General features: G+C 41.7%; 1 protein-coding gene across 3 annotated transcripts in view; it reads left to right on the top strand.

The window, feature by feature from the left end:
- RASGRF2 (Ras protein specific guanine nucleotide releasing factor 2) overlaps positions 1-24703 on the top strand; it is a 239691-nt gene extending 214988 nt beyond the window's left edge. For 2 of the 3 annotated variants that reach the window (XM_007079978.2, XM_042989305.1), the window contains exons 20-27: positions 4270-4330; positions 4638-4741; positions 7117-7201; positions 9952-10149; positions 15298-15377; positions 16684-16801; positions 17377-17445; positions 20258-24703. In XM_007079978.2, coding sequence (XP_007080040.2) covers positions 4270-4330; positions 4638-4741; positions 7117-7201; positions 9952-10149; positions 15298-15377; positions 16684-16801; positions 17377-17445; positions 20258-20350 — 808 coding nt within the window. In that variant the 3' untranslated portion in view covers positions 20351-24703. Of the gene's footprint in view, positions 1-4269; positions 4331-4637; positions 4742-6205; positions 6239-7116; positions 7202-9951; positions 10150-15297; positions 15378-16683; positions 16802-17376; positions 17446-20257 lie in introns of those variants that run through there. The other variant, XM_042989311.1, reaches the window with a different exon arrangement.
- Positions 24704-26440: the final 1737 nt, after the last annotated feature.

Here is a 26440-nt window from a genome sequence, read left to right on the forward strand (position 1 = left end):
CAACTAAAGCAGACGGATACCATTGGGATCACTAGCCCATTAACTGAGCAGACAACCAGACCCCAAGTTCCAGTTGGGTCAGCTGGTTCTCTGAGACACCTTCCTAGGAAGCTAGGTGGTGCCAGAAAACTACTGATCATTGATTGAAGTTCCCCTGTCAAGTAAGTCATTCCACCGGCACTAAGCTTAAGGGTCCCTGCCCCAGCACACAAGATTGTGATTATAAGAGGAATAAATGATACATTCATTTGTTAGAGTTTCTGATAACTTACCGAATCAGATACTTATGTTTATATGTATGATACTTATATATTTATAATTTTATTTCTTCTTTTTAATTTATTTTTGAGAAAAGTGTGAGCCGGGGAGGGGCGAGAGAGAGGGAGAATCTCAAGCAGGCTCCACATGGTCAGCACAGAGCCTGACATGGAGCTCGAAGTCAAGAAACTGTGAGATCATGACCTGGGCCAAAATCAAGAGTTGGACGCTTAACCGACTGAGCCACCCAGGCGCCCTTATATTTATATTTTTACAATCATGTCAAAATGATTAGAGGGTGAAGTAGGAAGTAACACCTAGATATAACCATCCCTGATGGGATGCCATCATTCATGAAATCTCTTTGTGAAAAGAAGCCATCATAGAGTATATGAGAAAGAAACAGAAATCAGAAGGATTATTTAGTAACCCTGAAAATTACAAAGATGTTCCTGTTAATTCATTTCTTAATTTGGAAACAAACGGAATTATTTCCAACCAAGCCATGAGATTTCAGTACTGAAAGTTTCCATGCATTTCTAAGATATGCCAGAGCAAGGGTAGCAATGGGCTCAAGAGAGCCTAGAGGGAAGTAAAGCCATGTCTAAGAAAGCAAAGGAAGGAAGAGGTGGTCTGGTAGGTCCCAGAAGGGAAGCAACAAGTGATTAAACCTCACAAAGTGAGGAGGAGCAGAGACTGGGGCAGGCAGGTCATGCCAGGAGCACAAGCCAGCCAGTCTTAGTCACAGCAGGCAGCCCAGAGAGTGTGGACCAGTCTGAGGACAGAGGGCAGTTGCTCTTAGCTCAGTTTTTAAGACTATCTGATTTCTACTGTTGAAGGAGCACTTTTCCAGTCATAGAACTTGAATAATCCCATTTCCTTTAAAATTTTTTATCTGGAGCATCCGACTTCGGCTCAGGTCATGATCTCACAGTTTGTGGGTTCAAGCCCTGCGTTGAGCTGTATGGTGACAGCTTGCAGTCTGGAGCTTACTTTGGATTCTGTGTCTCCCTGTCTCTCTGCCCCTCCCCTAATCACGCTCTGTCTCACCAAAAATAAATAAAATGTTTAAAAACTTTTTTAAGTAAAACAATAAAATTAGATAAATAAAATTTATCTGGTATTGTTATTATAAACGCACAAATATTAAACAGATCATGCTGACTGGGAGATGTGAGAGAAACCCAGTATCCTGGAGTGGGCATCAAAGCGCTGAAGCTGTCAGGAGACTAGAAGCAAATCCATCCAGTATTGGAGCTGGACCAGAGTTTTCACATCTAAGGGAAAATATGTGAACAAACCTCCCAGTGAATACAAGTTGTGGTTGCGAGAGATAAAGACATATCACACTGTAGTTAGAGGTACCCCAGACATGAGATATTTATATGCAATCAAGCTGTGTAACAGTGAGATGTAAACATGAAATGTATTTAAACATATATTACCTTTATACAGTAAACTGGACGCTTCCAGTGATGAACCATCTCTGCCCCACACGGTCTCACAGGGATTACTTTATGAGGAAGAAACTTAATTGGCATACATAGTTTGTTGTCTTCTTTGTGAATAAAACCCTCGGCTCGACACTTTTCTATTTCTAAATACTGCTCCCCCTGTGACATTGTATGGACTTGCTGTTCTGAATCTATGTGGCAGAGAGTTTTTGGTAGACAACTAACATGCCATGAAAGGAAAAGAAACAAAGACTGGCTTCATAGGTAGTCAGCTGGAATGGGTTCAGGTCATGAAAAGGTGACCCACAAACCTCACAAAGCCCCGAGCAGCATCAGTAGGCACTTGTGAGAGGAGAAAATGTTAGATAATTTAACCAGACCAGATGTATCTTGGAACATTAACATGAGATCACTGAGGAAAGGAACATTTGATAGACGCTAACTACTTTCTTGACCACTTCTTTCCAAGGAAAGAATATTACCCAGCCTCATTAAAAAATATCTTTTCCATGGGTACACATAGTTATGTGGCCACCGATCTCTCTCCAGGAACCCAGACTACCCTGGAAAGAATGACATAAGCTTTGGGAAATAGTCACTTTTATCCCGTGTGTGTAATCCTTAGGTAGGATTTAATAATCTTTGGAGAAAGACTTGTGTTTGCTTATTTTTTCCTCACCTCAATCTGCCTTTTATCGTATTATGAATATTTCTTTTTGATTGCAAATGATATGGCTCATTGCTAAGAAGAGGACCACCACTCCTAGAATCTAGAAGGAATCTTCTCCTTGGTAAACAGTGCTTTGCTCCTCTGCTAAACAGCCAAGAGCTTTTGTAAGAAGAAAAGAGAGGAAAGAGACTGGACATTTCTGGATGTGTGTTCTACGCTGGAGCCTTGAAGAGGTGTCTTTATAAGTCTGCCTAAGATAAGCAAGAGCAACAGGACAGCACAGCTGACCAAACCCTGGTCAAGTTAGTCAGTTCCCTTGAGCTTTGGTTTCCTTATCTGTAAAATGGACGTCATAATGCTTACCTCAAAGGGATCTCATATGACACAAGAGAGAGTGTTTGTCAGATGGTTAACGCACGGCTGGCATGTAGCGTGTATATGGTACCCTATCTCTGTTGCTTTTGTATTTTTGAGGGTTGTAGTTCTGTTTTCATCAATTCGGAACACAACAGAACATCACATCATTATTTATTTTAGTTTTTAAGTTTATTTATTTATTTTGAGAGACAGAGAGAGCGAAATAGAGTGCAAGCATGTGCAAGCAGGGGAGGGGCAGAGAGGGAGAGGGATAATCTCAAGCAGGCTCCACACGGTCAGCACAGAGCCTGACATGGAGCTCGAAGTCATGAAACTTTGAGATCATGACCTGAGCCAAGATCAAGAGTCAGATGCTCAAGCAACTGAGCTACTGAGGTGCCCCCATTATTTCTTTTAAAACTACCTTCCTACAGCAGACAGGCTACATGGTTTGGGACTGTTTAAATATTTCAGTATTTTTAATATGTGATTGTGTCTTCATTTTGGAAGGCTTAAAATGCTTGGCCCAGATGGTAAGTTATGTAATCAGTATAATTCTCCTGGACTCTGAACTTCTGTTGGACATGAAATGTCACTCCCACTCTGAAACCCGCACCCACTTCAGGATTCATTAACTTATGTATTTATTCAGTCATTCATCACTGAAAAAAAATACTGAGAGCTGAATAACTCTGTGTGTGGGGATATAGCACCAAATGCATCTTGGGAAAGTCCATCTGGGAATCAAGGGAAAAGAGTTTACCTGCAGGCTTCTGCTTTGCACTGTTCAAATTCTTGCCAACCAGGAACTTCTCTGAGCTTCTGTCTACATGTTCATGGGGAGGGGGTCCTCTGCCTCTTCTGCCTCAGCATCAGCATGGAAGGGCCAGGGTGGGAGCTAGAGGAGTGTGGATGAGGCACTCAGGCCCGTTGGAATCTCTGACTGATGGGATCGCAGGATACTTGAACTCACAGCCTGGATCCTCTCGGTAGTGCAGAGCACACCAGCTCACGCTCGGGTTCACCTTGATTATGGATTTTTTTTTAACATTTTTTTTTTTATTTTTGAGACAGAGAGAGGGACAGAGCATGAACGGGGGAGGGTCAGAGAGAGAGGGAGACACAGAATCTGAAACAGGCTCCAGGCTCTGAGCTGTCAGCACAGAGCCCAACACGGGGCTCCAACTCACAGACCGTGAGATCGTGACCTGAGCCGAAGTCGGACGCTCAACCGACTGAGCCACCCAGGCGCCCCGATTATGGATGTTTTATTTACAACCTTGTGTGTAACAAGTTGGCTCCTTGATATAAGCCAGCTCTCTCTATGATCTTCCTGTGCCTCTAACGTGTGTGTTTTTCTGTTTCCTTGACTTCCTGTCTCCAGCTTATGTCTCTGCAGGCTCCAGCTGGCAGCACAGCCTCATGGACCCGAACCCCTCAGCTTCCCACCCAGGGAGAACCAAGTGCATGTTGTCATTTTGCTCCTGGCATGTTTCTTTCCATGGATGATACTTTGATTTCATTTTTTAGGGCCCTTTCACAAGATGATCAAGATGACATCCACCTAAAATTAGAGGATATAATTCAACTGGTAAGTCCAGCCATGGTCTTATTCAGCATGATTATTTTCAGACTGCTTCTCAGAGGCAAACAACTTGCCCATAACTGATACCTGGATGCTCAACCGTAGTTCTACCAATGAAGCACTGTGAGATGAACTAAATTCGACTTGGGGTTTAGCTGTTGGTCCATGATATTAATGTTGGCTGATGTTTCTGAGCTTTTTGCCATTTTCTTTGTAGCCCCAATCTGTGATGACCTTTGTTCTTGAGCAGCTGCCTTGAGCTGCTGGGCACCTCGCTCTCAGTGTGTTTCATTCCCACCTTCCTCTCTTGCAGACAGACTGTCCGAAGGCTGAGTGCTTTGAGACCTTGTCAGCCATGGAGCTGGCTGAGCAGATCACCCTCCTGGACCACATCATTTTCAGAAGCATTCCCTACGAGTGAGTGTGGCCCTCACGGCTGCAGGCCCCCTCAGGCAGGACTTGTGGGCTTAGAGTCGCCATTATTCCTAAGGCAGATGTGTGTGCACAGAGGTGTGAGTCTTAATCTTACAATGGTTTGGTCCCACTTGAATGCCTTTTGGTCACAGTTTATTCTAGAAGTACTGATTTGGCAACACTGAGGACTATCAAGATGTTCACTCTTGTGTTTCTCTATGTTCTGTAGTTCCCGTGGAATGTGAATTTCTTTGTATTCTCACATCCTCGCATTATAGAAACCTCAATTTGGCTGTAACAGTGGTTCTCAAACTTCATGGTGTCTAAAATCATTTGGGAAGGTTGTTAAAAATGTACATTCCTAGATACCTCCTTCTGAGATTTGTGATTCTAGGAGGTTTGAGGCCCAGGAAACTGCATTTTCAGTGGGAATCCCAGACAATATTGCGTGATCTAAGACAATACGTTGAGAAGCACTGATGTTGGGTGAAGCTATACATTTTGCTACAACTATTCACCCACTTCCACGAGCCAACAAGTATTGCTGAGCTTTGAGACGCTATAGCAGCGTAGATTCCCGAGACAGCTTTGCACGGGGTGCATGTGGAGCGTAGACATGCTGCATGAGCTGCCAAGTAACGAGCATCAGTATCACTGCTGCCCTTTAATCTTCCCATGTAGCGGATGAAGAGGGCCTTTAGACCCCTTCAAGCTGTAACAATCCGTAGCTCCACAAACAAGGCCTTTGTCCGGACAAATGACAACTGTTGGCACATGTCCTCTGTGAAATAGCTAAGTTGCCGGTAAAGCAGGGGCTGGGCATGAGATAGGAACGGTGACCCATGTTGTATGTAGAAAAGAGGACATCGTGATGATGGAGAGTCAGGTAGGGTGATGGGTGGTCAGAGCTGCAGCTGTGTCAGAGAGGCATAAGGGGCGAGGCCAGGAGATGCCCCTGCAGACTTTTCTTTTATGCGTTTTATCTTCTTCCCCTCCCCCTCTCTCTACCCATGAACAAGCAGGGCAGGGGATGGAGGGAAGGAATGTGGCCTGTTGGCTCTACAAATGAACCCAGTGACTACTGGAGTGAAGACTTGAGTTAGAAACCACAGTGCCTCTCCCCACCTCCTGACTCCTCTCTAGTGCAGTGGGGATTTGGTGGGGAGATGAACATGACCTCTGTGGAGGAAGAGAAAGAGAAGGCTGAACACCCATGGGTGGTCTCTTCCTGGGACCCTTCCTCTCTTCTCCTCTCTGTCTCCACCCTGCTGATGGGAACATCTACCAATTATTTTTGTCTGTGGAACTAGCACACCTTTATGTCCAACAGCCTTGCAGGAACATGAAGGAACAAAAAACCCTTTGCAGGGACTCAGCCAACATTTCTGGATTAAGACTGTGTCAGAGTAATTACATTTCAGGTTATTTTTTGTAATGCCTATACAAAATAATCCCTGTATGCTCCAGCTTGATTGTCCCTTGCTTGCTGTGATCTGGTGGCCTGCTCATGGGTGAAGTGAAGGAGCAGGGATGTTATTCTGAAGACAGAACTTCCACCAGGCTGAGCTCCCACCCCTGTAACTGCCTTCACTACATGAAGTGGTAACAACAGTGTTTGTTTATTCAGCCTTTACCATGTGTACCGTTCTGGGCTCTGGGGAGAATAAAGGAAAATCTCTGCCCGTAGAATTGACATTGTCCTGGAGAATATCAGAGCAAAGTGGAGGAAGACATGTTGTTTTTGGTTAACGTTTTTGGTGGTGATGGATTTTTTTGGACCTTCTGCTAAGGCTTAAGATTATTTATTTATTTATTTATTTATTAATGTTTATTTATTTTTGAGAGAGAGAGAGAGACAGAGCTTGAGTGGGGAGGAACAGAGGGAGAGGGAGACAGAATATGAAACAGGCTCCAGGCTCTGAGCTGTCAGCACAGAGACCTTTGTGGGGCTCAAAGTCATGAACTGTGAGATCATGACCTGAGCTGAAGTTAGATGCTTAACTTGACTGAGCCACCTAGGCTCCCCAAGGCTTAAGATTTTTTAAAGCTGATCCAGTGAAAATAGTCTTGGTTTCTGAATTAGTACTTTATTCCTTCTGTGTTGGCCATTGTTTACCACTTTCAGAGAAGTTTTTATAATGATCGTAATCCTTACAAAGTTCAAACTCTTCTAAGAAAAAGGTGGAAATTGAAAAATCTCTTTCTTTTGACATCGAGTAAAATGCTAGAGATGAGCAAAAATTCATTTGAGTCGGTCAGGAGCACTAGATGCTGGGCAATGTCAAAGTTAATGTATATAATAATCATACTCATTGTTCAGGATCATAGCCAACATTTAAGAAACTAAATTGGTCTTGTGTTCTGTTTTGAACTTACAGAGAATTTCTTGGGCAGGGGTGGATGAAGCTGGATAAAAATGAAAGAACACCTTACATTATGAAAACCAGCCAGCACTTCAATGATGTGAGTAGCCATAAAAATAAAATGTGGGCATGTTGTAGGAAGATGAGTCAGGGTCTTAAGACTCCTTCTCTAAAACAGAACTGATGAAATGTTAAAAAAAAAAAAAAAAAGCTTGTATCTTCTCTAAAAGCTCCAAGTGTAATAAGTTCCATTTAACTTCCAGACATGAGGTTCACTTTTGGTGGTACCTAAGTCTGGCAAGTGCTCAATAATGCATAGGTCGCTGCTATTATTTTAGCATAATCATCATTACTTCACGGTCATACACTGACTAGTTCTAACAGCACATGTGTCACTGGTTCCCAGGGGTGCTCATGACAGTAAGGTTGGGTTAGTACAGATCACCCTCATTATTACTGAACATTCAGCACATATGCATTCCAGGCTTGGAAGGGACCCCTTTGAGCATAATTACAGTGTTGCTATAGCTGTGCACACTGCTGACCAGCTGTCAGTCCATCTCCCGGCTGTGCTTTTCTCCAGCAGTAAGATGGCCTTGCTGTTAAACCCACCAACTCCTAACTCCTAACTGGTTCTGTTCTAATCATCTCAGTCCTTTTGCAGAACCACATATGTGGGAGTATCTTCAGGCTTATCTAGGCAAAGGGAAGGCTCCCTTTCCAGTTCTACTAGATTACAGTAAAAGGAATAATGATGATGTTAAAAAAAAAGAAGAAGAAGACTATCAGGATCCCTGTAGGTAAATTAATAAGTCATCCAGAATCAAAATACAAAACAACAACAAATTCCCGAGATGGTATTTTGCACAGAGTACATGCAGACTGCATATACGCTGAGTGAATGTTATCTCATGATGAGCATCCGTGGCCCCGGTGCCTAAAGGACAGGACACATGGCCCCTGTAGGCTACTGTCTGAGAAGCAGAGCCCCTGCTGTATAAAACAAGCCTGTATTGTCTGTGCCTACATACACTTGGGATATAACGAACAATCAAATCAGAAGTTCATTCCCAGGCTCCAGACTCTCATGTGTCTACCAGGATGGCCACTCATTTTGTGCCTTCAACAGATTGCAAATGAAACTTATCATTCATTGGTACCTCCCAGACCTGCCAAGCCTACTTCTACATCTGATGCTTTATTCTTAGTCTTGGGTAGTGGCCAAGACCACACGCTCACTCATCCAAGCATAGAATCTAGAGGTCATCTTTGACTCCTTCTCTGCTACCCATCCCATCTCGCTCCCCAACATATTAGTGAACCCTAAATCTACATATTTCCCAGACCCTTCTTTTCCCCTTCTTTCCCACTGCCATGACCTTGATTTGATTTTTCATCATTTTCTTCAGGAGCTCCTAACTCACTATCACCCCTGCCATCTCCTTGTCCCCCAAATCCCTTCTTCATACAGTGTCACAGAAGTTACCTTTCTGGAAGACCAATCTAATTATACCATTTGCATAACAAAATTCTGCCAGTGGCTTCCTCTCACCTTCAGCATACAGTCCCAGCTGCTCAACCAGGCCTACAGGAGCCCTGCTTACCTGGCATCTCTGCCTCTCATGGCTTCCTTGTGCTCCTCAGATGCCTGCAAGATCCTCTGTTACACCATGCCTTCTACTTCTGTCCCTTTCCAAATGCTCTTCTCCTTTGATGGAAAGCAGTGGCTAACTCCTGGTCAGCCTATAGGACTCTGTGCAGGCATGACCTCTTTCTGGAAGCCTCCTCTGTACTTGGACAAATGCCCCATGCTACCTCCACGTTCTCAAACCCCTCCATGCAGACCTAGCTTTGCATTTCACTATGTGATATTTACTTGTTTATGTCTGTCTCCCTTCACCTTGCTGCCTAGCTAGGCTCAGTGCCTTGAGATCAGGTATTCTCATTTATTTCGTCCTGTTTTGAGAACCTAAAAGAAGGCCTTGTCTAGGAGCTCAGTACAAAATTTTTTTAATGAATATATACAATGATAATTCGGAGGCACTGTGAGATCTAATATACCTATGGAATGGTCAAAGAATGGGTATACCCACTAGATTAAGTGTATGGATGTAAGTTTACATATCCTATGTTCTCTGTTAGTCATCAGTCCTAAGCTGTTCTTTTCCTTTCCATATTCTAAATATTGAGCTGCTTCAGCTGCTGCCTCTTTTTCTCTTGGTTTCAATTAATAGAATTACAGTACTTAGCCTTGAAACTGTAAGTCCTATTAACCCTGATGGAAAAAAGTCCAGCGAGATAAAAAGGAATAAATGTTGTCTCTTCCCCTCTCCCTAAATGTGTCTGGCTTCAAAGTGTATTGGGTTAGAATTTGATTTGATTGGGGGTAAATGTGTTTTCTTTCCCATGATAACTGGGGCTTCCTGGTCCCCACATGTTGGGGGCGAAGGAGCATGTGGAGAGCACCCTCCCCCCAAAAGTGAAACCCGTAATCAGCGAAGATTGCCATTCCTCGAGGGTCAGCTTATTCTATTTCATTTCCTCAATTACTGGAAATAACTCCTTCATCAAAATTACTGATTAAAAAAGTGATCCTTTCCTCCCAACATGTTGATTCCAAACAACCCCTCCTGTTCACTCTGAGGATGAACAGGTTCCCATTAGTTTCTTGTTGTTATTATTACTATACACTTCAGTCTTTTCAGAAGATTGGTATCTAAATATGGACTGTGATCTCCCTGTCCCTCAGCACCCTGCTTTCCTGACATTTTCGTGGGTAAATTAGGCACTTTGCCTGAATGCATTGCTTTGACTCTTGGTTGGTCTCTCTTGGCTTTTCCACTGTCTCAGATGAGCAACCTGGTGGCCTCCCAGATAATGAATTATGCCGATATCAGCTCCCGTGCCAACGCAATAGAGAAGTGGGTGGCAGTGGCGGACATTTGCCGATGCCTGCACAACTACAATGGCGTGCTGGAGATCACCTCGGCCTTAAACCGAAGTGCCATCTATAGGCTGAAGAAAACCTGGGCCAAGGTGTCCAAGCAGGTGAGCACCAGCGTGTGGCACATCCCGCTGCCGAGAGGAGAGGCCGGGAGACAAGAGCCAAGAGAAATATTACTAATGAGGAAATAATTAACTGAATCGAGCAGCTCAGTTGCCAAAGAAAGGTGCCAGTGCGGGTAATTACTGCGTTCTTACCACTTAATTGATTCCACTCATGTGCACTTCTAATTGGTTAATTTAGAAAAGCAAATACAACCCAAAACATTCATTATAACATATTTGGGACAACTTCAAACAGTGTAGTTGACTGGAGTTGTTTCCAAAATTATTTGGAGAACGTACGTTGATTCCAAGTGAACACAGAGATGTCCTGCAGATCCATTCTTTCTCCCCAAAGCAAGGGTATGAGTGCCTTAGGACCTCAATGTTCACTTTTTTTTGTTTGTCCTTTATATAGTAAAGTTTTGGCATAATGACTCAGATGTACAGAAAACCCTCTTAATTTTCTTTTAACTGGATTCAGTTTGTTCATTTTCATTCAATATTTTCAATGTGCAAATGAAATCAGTTTCTTCCGTGCCCTTTCTCCTGGCTTTCTCCCTGGGTGTTGGTGGGTGTTGGGAAGGGCTCCTCTGGGCTTGAGGGAGGCTGTGTGCACCCACCTATTGTAGCCTTCTGCTAGCCGGTCACTGGGTGCGGGCTGCCTCGAATTGCCTATGTCAGGTATATGTATGGTCTGCCTGATCTGCCCATCAAAGGGGCGCAGCAATTGAGGGCTTAGCTGAGCTCACCTGCCCTTCAGCTCTCACTGGCTCTGCTGGTCCTCTGAAATCGGGTGTGTCCTTCCTTTCCTACAGGGTTCCCTGCCCTTGGTGATCCGTGGTGGGCAGGCTTACTCCTTTATTAGCAGACAGCTACCTTGGGCCTCTCAAAGGGCGTTGGGGGAATTTTCCAGACTCCTCCACATCCTACTGGTGCCAGAGGCAAATTCTTTTTCTGTCAACAAAGCCTGGACCTTGCAAATAAAAGCCACAGCTTCTATAAGTACTGTTTTTAAAAAAACACTTTATATGTTGAGATCATTGTAGGTTCACATACAGTTTGTAAAAGATAATGGAAATCCCCTACACCCTACACCAATTGCCCCCCAATGTAAACTCTTGTGTAAGTATAAACATATCCCACCCACGAGGTTCGCATTGGAAACGTCCACTCACCTCATTCAAACCATCAGTTTTACATACACTCATTTGTGTCTGTGTGTATTTACATTTATGCCCTTTTATTACCACAGTAGTCAAGATCAACACAGTTTTGGTACCAGGATCCCCCCTGCTACCGTTTTATAGCCATAGCCGCTTCCTCCCTGCCCCTCCCTAACTCCTGGCGACCAAAAATCTGTTTTCCATCTCTATAAAATTTCGTCATTTCAAGAACATTACATAAGTGGAATCATACAGTATATGACATTTTGAGATTGCCTTTCTAAAAACTCCCGTGAGATCCATTCATGGTGTTACATGTATCAGTATTTAGTTTCTTTTTAATGCTAAGTGGTACTCATGGTATAAATACAGAACGTTTTAGCCATTCACCCCTTGAAGAACATCTGGATTGTTTTCGGGTTGGGGCTATTACAAATAAAACTGCTGTGCGCATTCATGTATAGGTTTTGTGTGACTATAACTTTTTGTTTCTCTGGGATAAATGCCTAAGAGTGCAGTTGCTGGATCATATGGTTATTGTGCGTTTAGTTTTATAAGAAACTGTCAAATTCTTTTCCAGAGTGGCTGTGCCACTTTATACTTCTATCGGCCAAGTATGAGTGAGCTAGTTTCTCCAAATTCTTGCCCACATTTGGTGTTATCACAGTTTTTTTATTTTAGCCCTTTTGATATCTCATTATTGTTTTAATTTGCATTTTCCTAATGGCTAATGTTGTTAAACATCTTTTCATATGCTAGTTTACCATCTGTTTATTCTCTTCAATGAAATGTCTGCAGCTTATTTTTTAATTGGATTTTTTTCTCACCTTTGAGATCTGAGAGTTCTTTCTCTATTCCTCCCACTTTATCCTTCCGTTTCAAAATTATTTTAGCTACGCTAGGTGCTATGACTTTCCATATAAATTTTAGTAAAAAAAATTATGTCTAAAAAAACTGTATTGAGATTTTTTAATGTTTATTTATTTTGAGAGAGAAAGAGTGAGATCAAGTATGGGAGGGGCAGAGAGAGAGGGAGGGAAAGAATCCCAAGCAGGCTCTGCCCTGTCTGCACAGAGCCCAGTTCATGAACCGTGAGATCGTGATCTGAGCCAAAATCAAGAGTCAGACACTTAATCACCTGTGCCACCCAGTGCCCCTTTATTGACATTTTTATTGAAATTTCATTAAACCAATGTTGAGTCTTATTACTATGTTGAATTTTCCAGTCCACAAACACAGTATGTTTCTCCATTTCTTAGGCTTTCTTAAACCAGCATTTTGAAATTTTCAGCATGCAAGTCCTGTATATGTTTTGTTAGATTTATACCTAAATATTTCATTTTCTGTGGGGAAATTTTAAATATTACTGTGGTTTTATTTTTGGTTTCCACATGTTCATTGTTAGTATATACAAATGTGATTTTTTTTTTTTTTTTTTTATGTTGGTGATGTATCTGCAACCTTGCTAAACTCACTAATTAGTCTTAGGAGCTTTTTTGTAGATGCCTTCAGATTTTCTATATAGACAATTGTCACTTGTAAATAGGATCTGTCTTATTTCTTTCTTTCTAATTCATATGCCTTTTATTTCCTTTTCTTGCCTTATTGCTCTGGCTAAACTTCCAATACTATGTTGAATTAGGGTGGTGAGAAAAGATATACTTTCCTTGTCTTCATCCTTGTGGGGAAAACATTCAGTTTTTCACCATTATGGATAATGCTAGCTGTAGGTGTTTTGTAAATGCTTTTTATAAAATTGAGGAAACTATCCTCTCTTCCTAGTTTTTTTGAGAGATTTCTGTTATGATGGGTGTTGAAATACTGTTTTTAAAACGGGTTTCAGACAGCTGTATCAGAATCGAAAAGCTGGACACTGATGCCCTTGTTGTGGCTAGCTTTTGCCTCCCCCTAAGACAATGTTGGCCTCAGCCATTGGGCATTAGACACAAAGAGCATATTATCCTGTCACACACATTGTCACATTTCCTCGAGGTCAGTAAGTCACTCCTCTGCCTTCTCTTTCATTCACTTTCCCCTATTTATTTTTCATCTGCAGTTGGTACCAAGGGATTCTTAAATCTTCTTTAAGAAAACATTAGGCCTATGATTCAGCAGTGGCCCTACTAGGTATTTACCCAAAGGATACAAAAATACTGCTTCGGAGGGATACATACACTCTGATGTTTATGGCAGCATTATCTACAATAGCCAAATTATGGAAAGAGCCCAAATGTCCATCAACTGATGAATAGAAAAAGAAGATGTGGTATATTTGTATATAATAGAATATTAGCCATAGAAAAGAATGGAATGTTGCCATTTGCAAGACATGGGTGGAGCTAGAGAGTATTATGCCAAGCAAAATAAGTCAGTCAGAGAAAGACAAATACTGAATGATTTCACTCATATGTGGAATTTAAGAAACAAAACAGATGAATATGGGGAGGGGGCGGGAAAAGAAAGGCAAAGAGAAAACAGACTAAACTACAGAAAACAAACCGAGAGGGTTACTAGAGAGAAGGTGGGCGGGGTGGGGGTGGGTTAAACGGGTGATGGGTATTAAGGAGGGCACTTGTGATGAGCACTGGGTGTTGTGTATAAGTGATGAATCACTGAATTCTACCTCTGAAACTGATATTATACTTTACGTTAACTAACTGGAATTTAAAAACTTGAGAGAAAAAGAAGGAAACGCTAGGCCTTCCCCATAGTTGACTTAAGTGATATTTATGTGTTTGACAGGATGCAGCTTCAGGGATAATGGATTAAGGAATAGGGGTGATAAGACTAATATTAAAATCTTTTTTTTTTTTTTCAAATTTGAATGTACTACCTGTAGGGGCATTAAATAGGCATAATAGATTAAATACCATTTCAATCACATATATATGTATCATCTAAAAGGGCTTTAGGATGGGTGATGGACTATCCTCTGGGGCCCAGGACCGCAGTCTAGTCACAACAGGTAGTGCCTGGTTGCAGATATGCCCTGCTCCAGATGCTCTCATCATACTGTCTGCTCTGTAGCTGTCTCTTCTTCAGATCTGAGTCCAGTCTGGGCGACATCCAGAAGGCCTGGTAAATGTGCACTATGAAGCCCACTGAATCTGGTCTGTGGCTATAGGACAGACTATATTTCTGCAGCTTCTTTCACCCAAGGCCAGCTCTGGGCCAGGCAGGAGGCCTGCCCAGCCCAGCCCAGCCCCCTCCTATCCCTCCACCCCTGCCCAGACTTTGCTGGCTGTCCTCTTTCAGAGTCCTCAGGAAGCAGGATGAGGAAGGCAGCCCTTTGAGTCGTTCTGAAAGCTCTCCTGAAGTGTGCAGCTCCTCCCCAGACTGAGGCAGAGTCATCCGAGGAGTCCCAGCCTGGGCATTCCAAGTGTCCCTGCTCCCTTGCCTGGGCATGGGTGTTACCAGGGGTGGGTCATCACCCCCAAGGGCCACGCTACCATTCTCCCATGTCCGTGGAAGAGACTCCAGATTGATGTCGACAACAGTTTTATTTTTTGGCAAACATCAGTTATACTTCTCTAACAAGTTGATGACTATGATCACAAAACAAGGGGTTTGTAGTAGAAGATAGCCAAGCAACCAAGTCTGTGTTTTGATAATTTGGAAATTAACACGCAGAAAGATTCACCCTGAAAACCACCTGACATGAGACCTCTCCTTTAAGGTTCCCTAATTCAACAGTGCTTTGTCAATTCTTTAAATCCCTGTTTCTTGTGCCATTGCAATTTTTTTCTATGGATTTTCCTCTTTTTGGCTAAATGAGCAGTGTAGTCACTTTCTCTTCTTCACATGTTATTTTTTTTAACATGAAATTTAACCATAATGCCCCATGTCTGTCACATGACAACAGTCTGACAAAGGTGTCAGCCCCAGCCACTGTAGAAGGGAATTGAGCATCTTTTGGTAACCCTACCTGTCTTGTCAAAACATAGGAAAATTTTCATGACATACTAATTTATTTGTTTCTTTCTAGACAAAAGCTCTAATGGACAAACTTCAGAAGACTGTTTCATCTGAAGGAAGATTTAAAAATCTCAGAGAAACCCTTAAAAAGTATGTTTACTTTAATTATTAAGTTATTCATAATGCAAAAATATATTTAAATAATGTTTACAATATACACATAGTGGCCTGCCTCCTACTTTGCTTTGAAAAGAAAAACAAATGGGAAATAACTTCCATCATCTAGATATTTTCCTAATTTTTCTTTTCATTTGAAATACTATGCATACAGTGTCTTGTGGATATACTCATGGCATGTAGACTGTCCCAAGCAAGAGAAAACATCGCCAGCTTTTACTCTAAAATCAAACATGTTTTACTATAAGAAGTTTCTTGGTTTGATATTTGTTAATCTAAGCACAGCACATGATTTTTTGTGACTTTTCAAAAATATTCTAGGACCTATTAATTATTGTTATGTATTTGTGGCCTTTTATTGCCGGGTCATTACTGTCTCCTGAGACAGACCGAGAGAGAGAGAGAGAGAATAGAACCTGTTCTCCTGCAGCTGGTTTTCTTATGATCTACTGCACATACTTGACTTGCTCTGGAAAACGTTAGTCCTGTGATGCCATGAGCAAGCAGAAGGCTTGTAGGAACAACAACAGCAGTAGAAGAACTACACCAGATCCTTACTCCATGACAGACGCCATGCATAGTGCTCCATGCGTCTTATTTAAGCCTGACAGTGAACTAAAGAGATAAGTTTTATTGTCTCCATTTTACAGATGAGGAGACTGTGGTTCATAGAGGTTGACCAGCATCACTCAGTACGTGGTCATACTGGGACTCAGACCCAGTTGTCTCTGGTCCAAAAGTCCATGGCCTCACTCTTGACTCTGAGAAGACCAAGTGCACCCCCCTCAAAAACCAAACACAAGGCATCTATGTAGTGTGCGGTCGTGATATTAATTAAGTCTATACCTTCTAAAACACTGAAATACTAACTAAATCAGAACGCAAGCTTTACAAGCTCTAATCACATTGATTTTTATACCCAGTTCTTTAAAGTTTCCTGTTTACACTCTAAGGAGGTGAGGGCTCAGGGGGTTCCTACATGCTCATACGGCTAGTTTCCAAGTACTGCCAGCACCTGTTTTGTATTTGTCTGTAAGGCATCCTGTTGTTTGAACGCGCCATTGTCTCAAACACATTGTAAAGTATGGGCTGTAATTTTCTATTATAGTCTATTGTGAGATGTATTTAAAACTCTTAATATCAGGAGACTGCTTCTGAAGATGGGATTAAAAGACTTTATTCTTCAGGATTGAAGCAGTATATTAAATCCTGTTAAACAGGGGAGGGAATTCGATATTTCTGTGAATGAGCTTGAGAACAGTGTTCCTTGGTTTTGCAGCTGTAACCCCCCAGCTGTTCCTTATCTGGGGATGTACCTGACAGACCTAGCATTTATTGAAGAAGGAACACCAAACTTTACTGAGGAAGGCCTTGTCAATTTCTCCAAAATGAGAATGGTAGGTAGTAATTTCATAATCAGCCTATTTTGATGACTTCAATGGCTTATAGAGAAGAGGGAGGCTAAGTCATGGAGGTTACTGTTTGCATTTTCATTTTGAGGTGAAAGAGTTGCGGGCCATCAGGTTTAATACATGATGTGGCTGATTGTCAGCAGGGGTGTTGCAGCTTGCATTCTGGGCAAAGGGGTGGGGAATAACTCCAGGGATGACTCTCCAAGATGGAGCAGTGATAGGTGCTGAAAGCTTTGTGCTGGACAACCAGGTTCTGAGCACCAAGTTAGAAGCAAGGAGCCCAGGAAAATAACACCCAGAGTTTACCACCTGAGGTAAACCACCTGCTGAACCTGAGGTCACCCGGTGCTACCTGTTCTTCTGATTGTGAATGCAATATCTTCTTTCTGTTTACATTTCATGTGACTCTTTGAAGGGCAAGAAACCCCTGGGCATAGAGAATGATAGGGCACGGCTCCAACACTTCACTGGAGAGAATGCCTGACTGCTTGTGGATAGGGCCCAGAAGAATGTGATGCAATCCTTTTGCTTTGCTTTTGTTGTTATTGTTTCTTTATTAGATATCACACATCATCAGAGAGATACGCCAGTTCCAGCAGACTTGCTATCGAATAGACCATCAGTCAAAGGTAATATTGTGTGGTTGTTAAGGGAATTAATAAATAGAAAAGCGGAAATTAATGATTTAGAAACAGTGGCAAAGTTGATCAATAATACCAAAAGCTGACTCACAGGAAAGACCAATAAAACAGACAAATCTTTGGCAACTCTGAGAAAGAAGAAGGAAGGAAGGATAGAAAGAGGAAAAGAGAGAGACAGAGAAAGAAAGCAGGCAAAAAGAACACCCAATTTATCAAGTTCTAGCAATTGTATATTTTATATTTCTCATTAATGTGTCTACACCACCACCCTGGTCCAAGCTACCAATATCTGTTACTTGGTCTACTTGCGTTCACTCTAGGATGTAAAGTCCATTCTACAAATTACAGTCAGTTAGAACTCTCTGAAACACAAGGTAAAAATATGTTTGTCCCTTGCATAAAATATTTTATAGGTTTTTCATTGCTCTTAGGATAAAGAAAGAAAAGGTCTAGATGTGTCCAAGAAGTGTTACATTACATGGCCCCTATTCATCTTTCAAGACCCGTCTCACTTTATAGACCCACTTTCTTTCTCTATCCCAGCCACAGCTGGTCTTCCCTTCCCTTTCCTTTTTTAATTTTTAATAGATATTATTTTTTAGAATCATTTTAGCTTTACAGAAAAATAGTACAGAAGATTCCCATATAATTCAAAGCCAGTTTTTCCTTATTATTTTATAGAACTTGACAGACTTATCCTGAAACCCATAAGGAAGCTTAGGAAAAAAAAAAAAAAACAGACAAGGATTTTTTGAAAAATAAGAAGAATAAGAAAGAGCTTTCCCTACCAGATACAGACACATGTCTTAAAACTATAGTGAATAGAACAGGACTATATTGGTGCAGGAATACAAATTCAGTGGAGTGGGATACAGTCAAGATGGAGATTTGTCTCTATGAAAATCTAATATGGAATAAAGGAGGCATTTACAGAAAGTGCCGGAAAGAAATTGACCATTCAAGTAAATGGAATAGGAATTTTGGCTCTCCATCTGCTACCATTCACACACACACAAAATCCAGATGAGCTCATTATCTAAATGTAAAAAGAAATATTAAATTATGTGAATAAAATATAGCACAAAATATTCATGACCTATAGATTAGAAACACCTTCTTAAGCATTGAATGTAAGAGCTGCAAAAGACAAGATTGGTTAAGCTTGCTGCATCAAAATTAAAAACTTCTATGTGACAAAAGGAAATTATTTTAAAAAGCAAAAATAAAACCAGTAGAGGAGGAGATGATATTTTATAACAGGTAGAAGAGACAGAATAAAAGTATTCTTATTCGTCTGTAAGAAAAGTATAAACAACTCAGTAGAAAGATAGGCAAAGCTATGAACAGGTGAGGTAACTCACAGAATAAGAACAAAAATGGCCAGTAAATATTTGAAAAATGTTCGGCTTCACTGGTGAGAAGGAAGAGAAATGCAAATTATACTGAGGCATCATTTTCACAAATTTTAGAATATTGGTAATATCAAACATTAGTTACAGTGTGTGATACCAGGTACTCTCATATACTATAGGTACAGCAATTTGAGAGGTTAGTTTACATCATCTTTTAAAATTAAAAATTGACGAACTGAGCAACCAGACTTCTCCTACATTGCCGGTGAGAAGAACATGGTTCATCTACTTTGGAAAACTGTGTTGTGTGGATATTTCTTAAAACATTAAATATGCATCTACGTTAGGACCCAGGAATTCCTCTCCTAGGCGTTTAGCCAAATGAAAACATGCTCATTGAAAGTCTTGTATAAGATGTTCGTAGCGTTTCTTAATAATAGCCAAAAATTGGAAATAGCCCAGGTGTCCACAAACAGATGAACTGCTAAACGAACGTGGTGTATCTACACCATGCAGCACTGCTCAGCAGTGACAGGACAGACTAATGATACACGCCACAGCATGGATGGACCTCAAAACACTATGCTGAGTGAAAGGAGCTGGACACCAAGCACACACTTACCTCAAATTCTAGAGTCAACAAAACTAATACCTGGTAACAGAAGTCCTAGCGGTGGCTGCTTCTGGGAGCAGATTGACTGGGAAGCTGAAAGAGGGAACTTCGTGGGGTAGCGGGAGTGTCCTGTATTGTGATATATATGCTAGAACCAATCAGACTATTAATTTTACTTATGTAAGTCATATCAGTAAAATTAAAGAAATATTTCCATGGAAATACTCCAGGCCCCAACATTTTTATCTTAGTGTCATTTCATTTCATTTCATTTTGTCTGTCCCAAAGGAATATTCCTGAGTGAGCACAGGAAACGTGCTAAGGAGGATTTCACTGTATTTCACTGTCACATTGGGTAATAGTGGGATACTGACAGCAGCTAAACACCCATCAATAAGAGATCGTTCAATAACCTCTGATCACAGGTTAATACTGTATAGCAGTTAACATTCTGTGTACTGACATTCTGTGTAATCAGGGCTCTCCAGGACTTACAGTGAAGAGATGAAACCAGAAGATGTACAGTAGGATACCACTAATAAGAGAAAAAAGATTTCTATTAAGTACATTGAATATCTAGAAAGATAGGACCCTCTGGAGGATACAAACCACATGATAGCAGTGGTGCCTGCGGTTAGCTGGGAGAGGACTGGAAATGTGTGATTGTTTTTGGGTTTTTTTTTTACAATGAGAAAATATTCATGATTCTTAAGAAGTTACATAACATTTTTTAAGTGTCTAAGAGAAAATGTTTAATTGTGTCAGATTCCATTCAGAAAATGTGAGTAGTGGAGTTCTGTAAGAACCAAAAGCTCAGATTTCCCTGTTCCTCCAGGTGACTCAGTACCTGCTTGACAAAGCCCTCATCATAGATGAAGATACGCTGTATGAACTGTCACTAAAAATTGAACCTCGGCTCCCTGCTTGAAGATCTGGCCTTGCCCCTGACTCCGTAGAATTCTCATGGAAAGTGGGACGGACAGAACTGAGCCATGCATGCCATGCCTCCCACCGTGCAGTGTGGACCAGGGATAGAGACAAAGCCAGTCTCCTTTGTCCACTGAAGAAGATGGAACCCAACTGGAATTCTGTCTCCAGCCAGGGAAGCCCAGCTGTTTGGGGTCAAAGACAGATGCTTCAGACTTGGGTGGGAAGGTGAAAAGACTGATCCTTAGCAAAGCTGATGGTACATTTTTCATAAGGGAATGTAATATAGGAGATGCTGGTAGCCATTGTAATGAAGCAGGTAAGAAGGTAGATTTCAAAGTTTGCCCGTGTTCCGTTAGAACTCGGGGACAAAGATCTGTGGAAAAAGGCCTGAGCTCCTTGTCTGGCACTTTACTGGCTTGGGTACAACTACCAACTTTCTCCTAGGGTTTAACTGCTTCTGTTATGTTTTCTTTGTTATAAGCTTCCAGAAAAGCTGAGGCTTCCTCTTCAGGGATGGACCACCACACGAGCAATTTCAGTGTACAAGCATGTGCATGGTTTTCAGTGCATTCTAAATATTTACATTGGAGGGATGGCATGTTCTGAAACTGCTTTTTTGGTTTTTAGGCAACAGGATAGGAAAGACGTGATGAAAGTCAAGTGAATGCAACTTAAAAAAAAACAAACCAAAAAACAACTCAATAGGCTTTGCCCGTGCTTCCTGCCTGGCAGCTGACTTCAGGTGGGGCGGGGCTTCCTCCCGAGGCTGTGGTGCCCAAGAAGCCAGTGCCCTCAGAGAGGCAGGTGTGGAGTTTGCAAAAAGGTGCCTGCACACCTCCCCAAGAACGCTGTGGGATAGGACAGAGAGCCACCAAGCGCTGTGGGGGTTTTAGGCTGAGCGATCAGATATCCTTGAAAATTATCATCTTGCTGTGCTTGTTCCCCACCACCCTCCCCGCAGTAATGTGGGGACTTTTTCTGATTTATACAAACCATTTTTTGGCTCACTATGAATACTGGCTGTGTTTTTAAAACGTTGTTTAATGGGATCTTCTTTTTAAAACCCACACTTCTGTGTGCTGTTGGTAGAAGTTCTTCCCCGGTCATCTTTGTTTTTAACTTTAGGGATATTTATGACTGAAAGTACTGGAAGTGTATGGGAAATGGGACCAACCACTCAACAGCTCTTATATCAGAAAACTAAGGGCAGGACTTAGTTCTTCTGTCCTGTGCTGGGGAAGTGACCTTACTCTTCCCAGGATTGTTGGTTGTTGAAGAAATAGGGCTATCTCATGTTTACCTCCCTCTTCTCTTCTCAGGGAGATCTCTGCTTTAAAAGAAGAAAAGAGAAAAAGATACAGAGTTATTGTTACCTGAGCCTATTGCACCTGACATTTTTTCTTAGAGGCATGAAGTATGTTAATGCTGACCATGAAAAAACTGATCTATCTAGCTGCTTTCCTTCCTTCTTTGCACTTTAATTATGTTGTTATAACTGATGGCTGACTAATAAATTCAACTTGCTGGCTCATAAGACCCAGTGGAAATTCTAGCCTTCATAATGTACCATAGAGGTGGAGAATGTATATTTTTCCTGCATGGTAAGCGCCATCTCTGTACATAGCTCTATAGTGAAATACCAAGTAAGCAAAAGAAAATATTTATAATATTTGAAGACCATTCCAAAAATATTTTCAATAGCTCATATTAGCCAACAGTGTAGCACTAAACCCAAGGAGGGTTATTTATGGATGCTTTATTTTTCTTTTTTTGAAAAGCTGCTTGTCTGTTCTCTTTAGTTTCAAATAAGAGGTTGATGCACCTTGATGCATGATAAGCATGGGTTGTTTGGATCCTAACAATGCATATCTTGCAATTTATTTCTCAGTGTTCAAAAACTGAGCATTCGAACTAATACATGTCAATTGCACCAAGCACCTCAAAGTCTTGCAGAAGAAAAGGAAAATAAAGGTTAACTTTCTTGGCTCAAAACCAGTCTTGGAAGGTGGACTAAACCAGGAAAAATCCGTGACAGGACCACACGCATAGTAGTTTCAGGCAAAACAACATGTGGAAACATCCATGCGGTCTGCTTTGAGGTCCCCAGAGTCTTCCAGAGGGGAAGAGGTCACTCTGTGTGCACTTCCCCGGGGAAGTTTGGACCCTTATTTCCCTGACCCAGATGTTCCTGAGGCACTGCAGCCAATCTTACTAAAGAAAAATGGGAGCTAGAGGAATTTCCAAAGGCTCCTCCCCTTTTGGAGAGCTGTGGTTTCCTCAACGAATGACAAAGCTTTCTCGCCTATTTCCTGCAGAATGTTGGAAGCGCCCCCTAGTGGTCATCCACGGGCACTGTCAACTGCTATGGTGACCCTTAGCGTTTTACTGAGTTATGCGTCCTTCCTGCTTTCTGGAGTCTGAAGCCTTTGCTGGAGCTGCGAAAGTGAGGACTCCACCTCCAAGGAGCTCCTTTTCATGACCTGTACCATTTCTGGACCATCTGGGAAAAGAACGTGCATTTTAAAAACCTCACTTTGGTCACGTTTAAAATCCCCAAGAGCAGTTTGCAGTGCTTCTTCCGATTGTTAAAGCACTCATCCTCTTCTGCCTTGCAAGCTTTGTATTTATTGTTAGAGTGTGCACTCCCAGCTGTGTCTGCCTATATTCCATTATATGAGACCCATTTCTAAGAGTAGAAGGCAGGTCAGCCTCTCACAACCAAATAGCAAACCCTTGAATTGTTACCAAATTAACCTAGAAAATCAGATGTAAAAGCCAATTTCATGCTTTCAGATGAATACCCGCATTTTGTACTGTCTATGAAATTATCTTGGGGCTTTTAGGGGATGCCTTCGGTTATTAACTAAGACATCCACTTTTACTGCAGGGACAAATCTCTTACTTAAGCCAGTATATTATGTGACAGACTTAGGCATGAAGTAGAACGTTGTCACTTGTCCTTAGTGTTTCTCTGAAGGAATTTAAAGGGAGAATTTTAAACTACTGTTGCAATAGTTTTGAGTGGCTCTCACACAAAGCCCCCATTACTTTGTTAGATTTCATACATGTTAAAGTACTGCTTAAAAACAAATGAAACTCATAGATACTGAATAACTTGGAAGAGAAAAATCCATCACATTCCAATTTGGAGTATATGATGAGGGACCAGTTCCTCTTCTCTCACAAAACTTTGGGTTGGTAATGACTGGGCCACTTTTAAATTCTTAACTGAAAAGAGTAATACAATAGAGGGGTTATTCCACCCCCCTGCCAAATCAATGTTTATTTTAAAATAAAGGATTTTATTTAGATTTCTTTTCAAAGTTTGATTTTATCCCCCCTGAAAAAATGATTCTCTTTGCTTTAAATATTTTTTTAATCTAACCTGTGAAGTTTCCCATTTTTACTACTTTTGAAGTGGGGTATATTATATATGGGATATATATTATGTGGGATAAATAATACATTATTTATGACTAAAGAATAGAGCCAGAACAGAGCCAGGCTAATGCCCACAGCCAGAAGGAATAAATGAACAAGATTCATTTTCATTTCAATAAGATACCAGACTGTAAGTTTAGATAATGACTGATTACAGATGCCACTACATGAATCCTGATAAGACTTGGGTCAATGAAATCTAATCATAGTGTCATTTTTCCATGGCTGTGAGTAACTTAAAATTAAGGCAGGGCAAAGCTAAAGTAGAAAACCATTTTGTTGTACGTATAAACACATGGATGATTCAGAAAAGTATTCATCTTGGCTACCACACAGCATGACATTAACATTAGGTTGATTGTACTTGACCTCATCTGCTCAAGAAAAAGAATAGTTCTACTTGATATTGAACCAGTGTCTTTTGCACAGCCCGTTTTGTCTATCCCTAGAAAGTCAGTAGTAAAAGAGCTGGACGAGGTGCCCTAGCCCTGAGTCCTAGGCCCAGATCTACATCTGCAAGCTGGGCGACCTTAGGCCAGCGCCGAAGCCTTCTTGAGCCTCAGTTTCCTCATCTGCAAAATGAGCTAAGAGTGAATCCTGTGCTGCCTACCTCACAGGGCTGTCATCAGGACAAAATGGGTTCGACTGTAATCTGTAAAGTGCTGTCCAAATGTGAGGCAACATGATTACCATCCTCATCTCTCTTTGGCAAAGAACTATTTAAATGTATTTCTTTCTTATTTGTGTGTGCAAGCGTGATGGACAGACCCATGTGTTACTTTGAGAAGTGTATTGTTTGTGTCCAGTAACTTTGCAAATCTGCTGCCATTTGTGATTCTAACAGAGGGGTTTGTGATGTGTCCTAACACTTGCCAGGTGGGGTGTGGGTTACACCTATATGCAAATTAAATTTCACCTTTCTCGATTCTCAAAAATCTCATGAGTCTCTTCATTTGATTCTTTTTGCATTTTTCTACCTAGTCTTCTTTGTAGTAATGTGCTTCTTCAGATATTCTTTTACTTCTAAAGTTCAGGAGAAAATAAAGTTTGGAAGAAGCCCATGTTGTAGGCACTAAAATATCGGAGAATTAAAGGGAACCTCAGAAAAAATATCAAGGGCCATCGGGCCCCATTGTCTTTCCAGTGCTTGAAACTTTCCTGTGATACCCACAGCTCATGTTTGACCACCTTTGTCCATCCCCAGACACAAAGAACTCATTACTTGCCAAACAGCTCTGTTCATTTAATGGCAACTCAACGTTCACGAACAGACTGGCTGTTCAGGTGGACCTAGCCCAGCCATCACTAGCTCCATCTGAGGCTAAGTTCCTCACCTATAAAACAAGATGCTTATCTGCCCTTAGAATTACTGTAATGGCTACATGGAACAGTATATTCAAAACTACTCTAACTTGGGGCACCTGGGTGGCTTAGTCAGTTAAGCATCTGACTCTTGATTTTGGCTCAGGTCATGATGTCATGCTTCATGAGATCGAGCCCCACATCAGTCTGTGCACTGACAGCACAGATCAGTGCTTGGGATCTCTCTCTCTCTCTCTCTCTCTCTCTCTCTGCCCCTCCCCGTCTGAAATATATAAATATTTAAAAAATAATACTCTTATCTTTTGTCAAGTAGGTAAAGTTGTGCTAATATTTGGAGCTGAAGAAAGCATGGTGCAGCTGTTGCACACAAGTGAGAACTGAGGTAAGGAAGAATTTGGGTTTCTCCTATTTCACTGGCTTCCTTTTCCAATTCTGAAATGAGCAATCCAGCTGGTGCGGACTCATGAGCACAGGTTCTTCTCATTTTATTCGGCCATCCCACACAGCATTACCTTCACCTGCCACCACATCCCAGCCTTGGGATTCAGGAATGGAAAAGAGAATGATCCCAGGACAGATTTCCTCTAAAGCAAGTTGCAAGCCTCACTTCAGTTCCTGTCCGTATGGCAAGAGTCCGCCAAGTGGCCATACTGGCTAGTAGGTATGGGTAGAGCCCCCGAACTTTGAAGGGCGTTGGCGGAGATGAGAAAGGGAGAAATGGCATATGACAGGGATCATGTCTGAAGGATTTTTGGAACTGTGGGATTTCTGTTGAGTCTGTGTAGATGGTGCCCCCCCTCGCCCTGTCATAAACTTGAAGATGACCATGTCCCCAAAAACAAAAGTGGCACCCCCTTTTCTTAGCAATGTGCCCACTTGTTCTCTTCAGACCTTACTAACTCATGTAGAATTACCCTGTAAAAATGAAGTGTTGAGGTAAGGGGTGGTGGTGCTGGGAAGTGTGTGTGTGTGTGGGGGGGGCACTAAACATCCATTAGTAAGGAATTGGGGAAAAAAGAAGAGTGGTTTCTCATTGTAACTGTCTTCTTTAAACTCTATATTTCCATAAGCCTCATCATTTTTTGGATCTGGGATCTAGCTATTTCAGGGCCACTGGATTTATTTCAGTTGGTGTCTGAACTGACTAGAAACTGTGTGCCCACAAAAGAACTATTTTAGGAAGAAATAAGCCTGGGCTCCCCCTGCCCCGCCCCCACACCTTACCCCTCACCTCAACTCACAGAGCTCACTGCCTGTTCTGCTGGGGGGAGGCGGGGTGGGGGGGGGCTCCCAGGGGCAAGAGAGGCCACGGGTCCATTATGTC

Source organism: Panthera tigris, chromosome A1 (assembly GCF_018350195.1).
Source record: "Panthera tigris isolate Pti1 chromosome A1, P.tigris_Pti1_mat1.1, whole genome shotgun sequence".
Taxonomy (NCBI): Eukaryota; Metazoa; Chordata; class Mammalia; order Carnivora; family Felidae; genus Panthera; species Panthera tigris.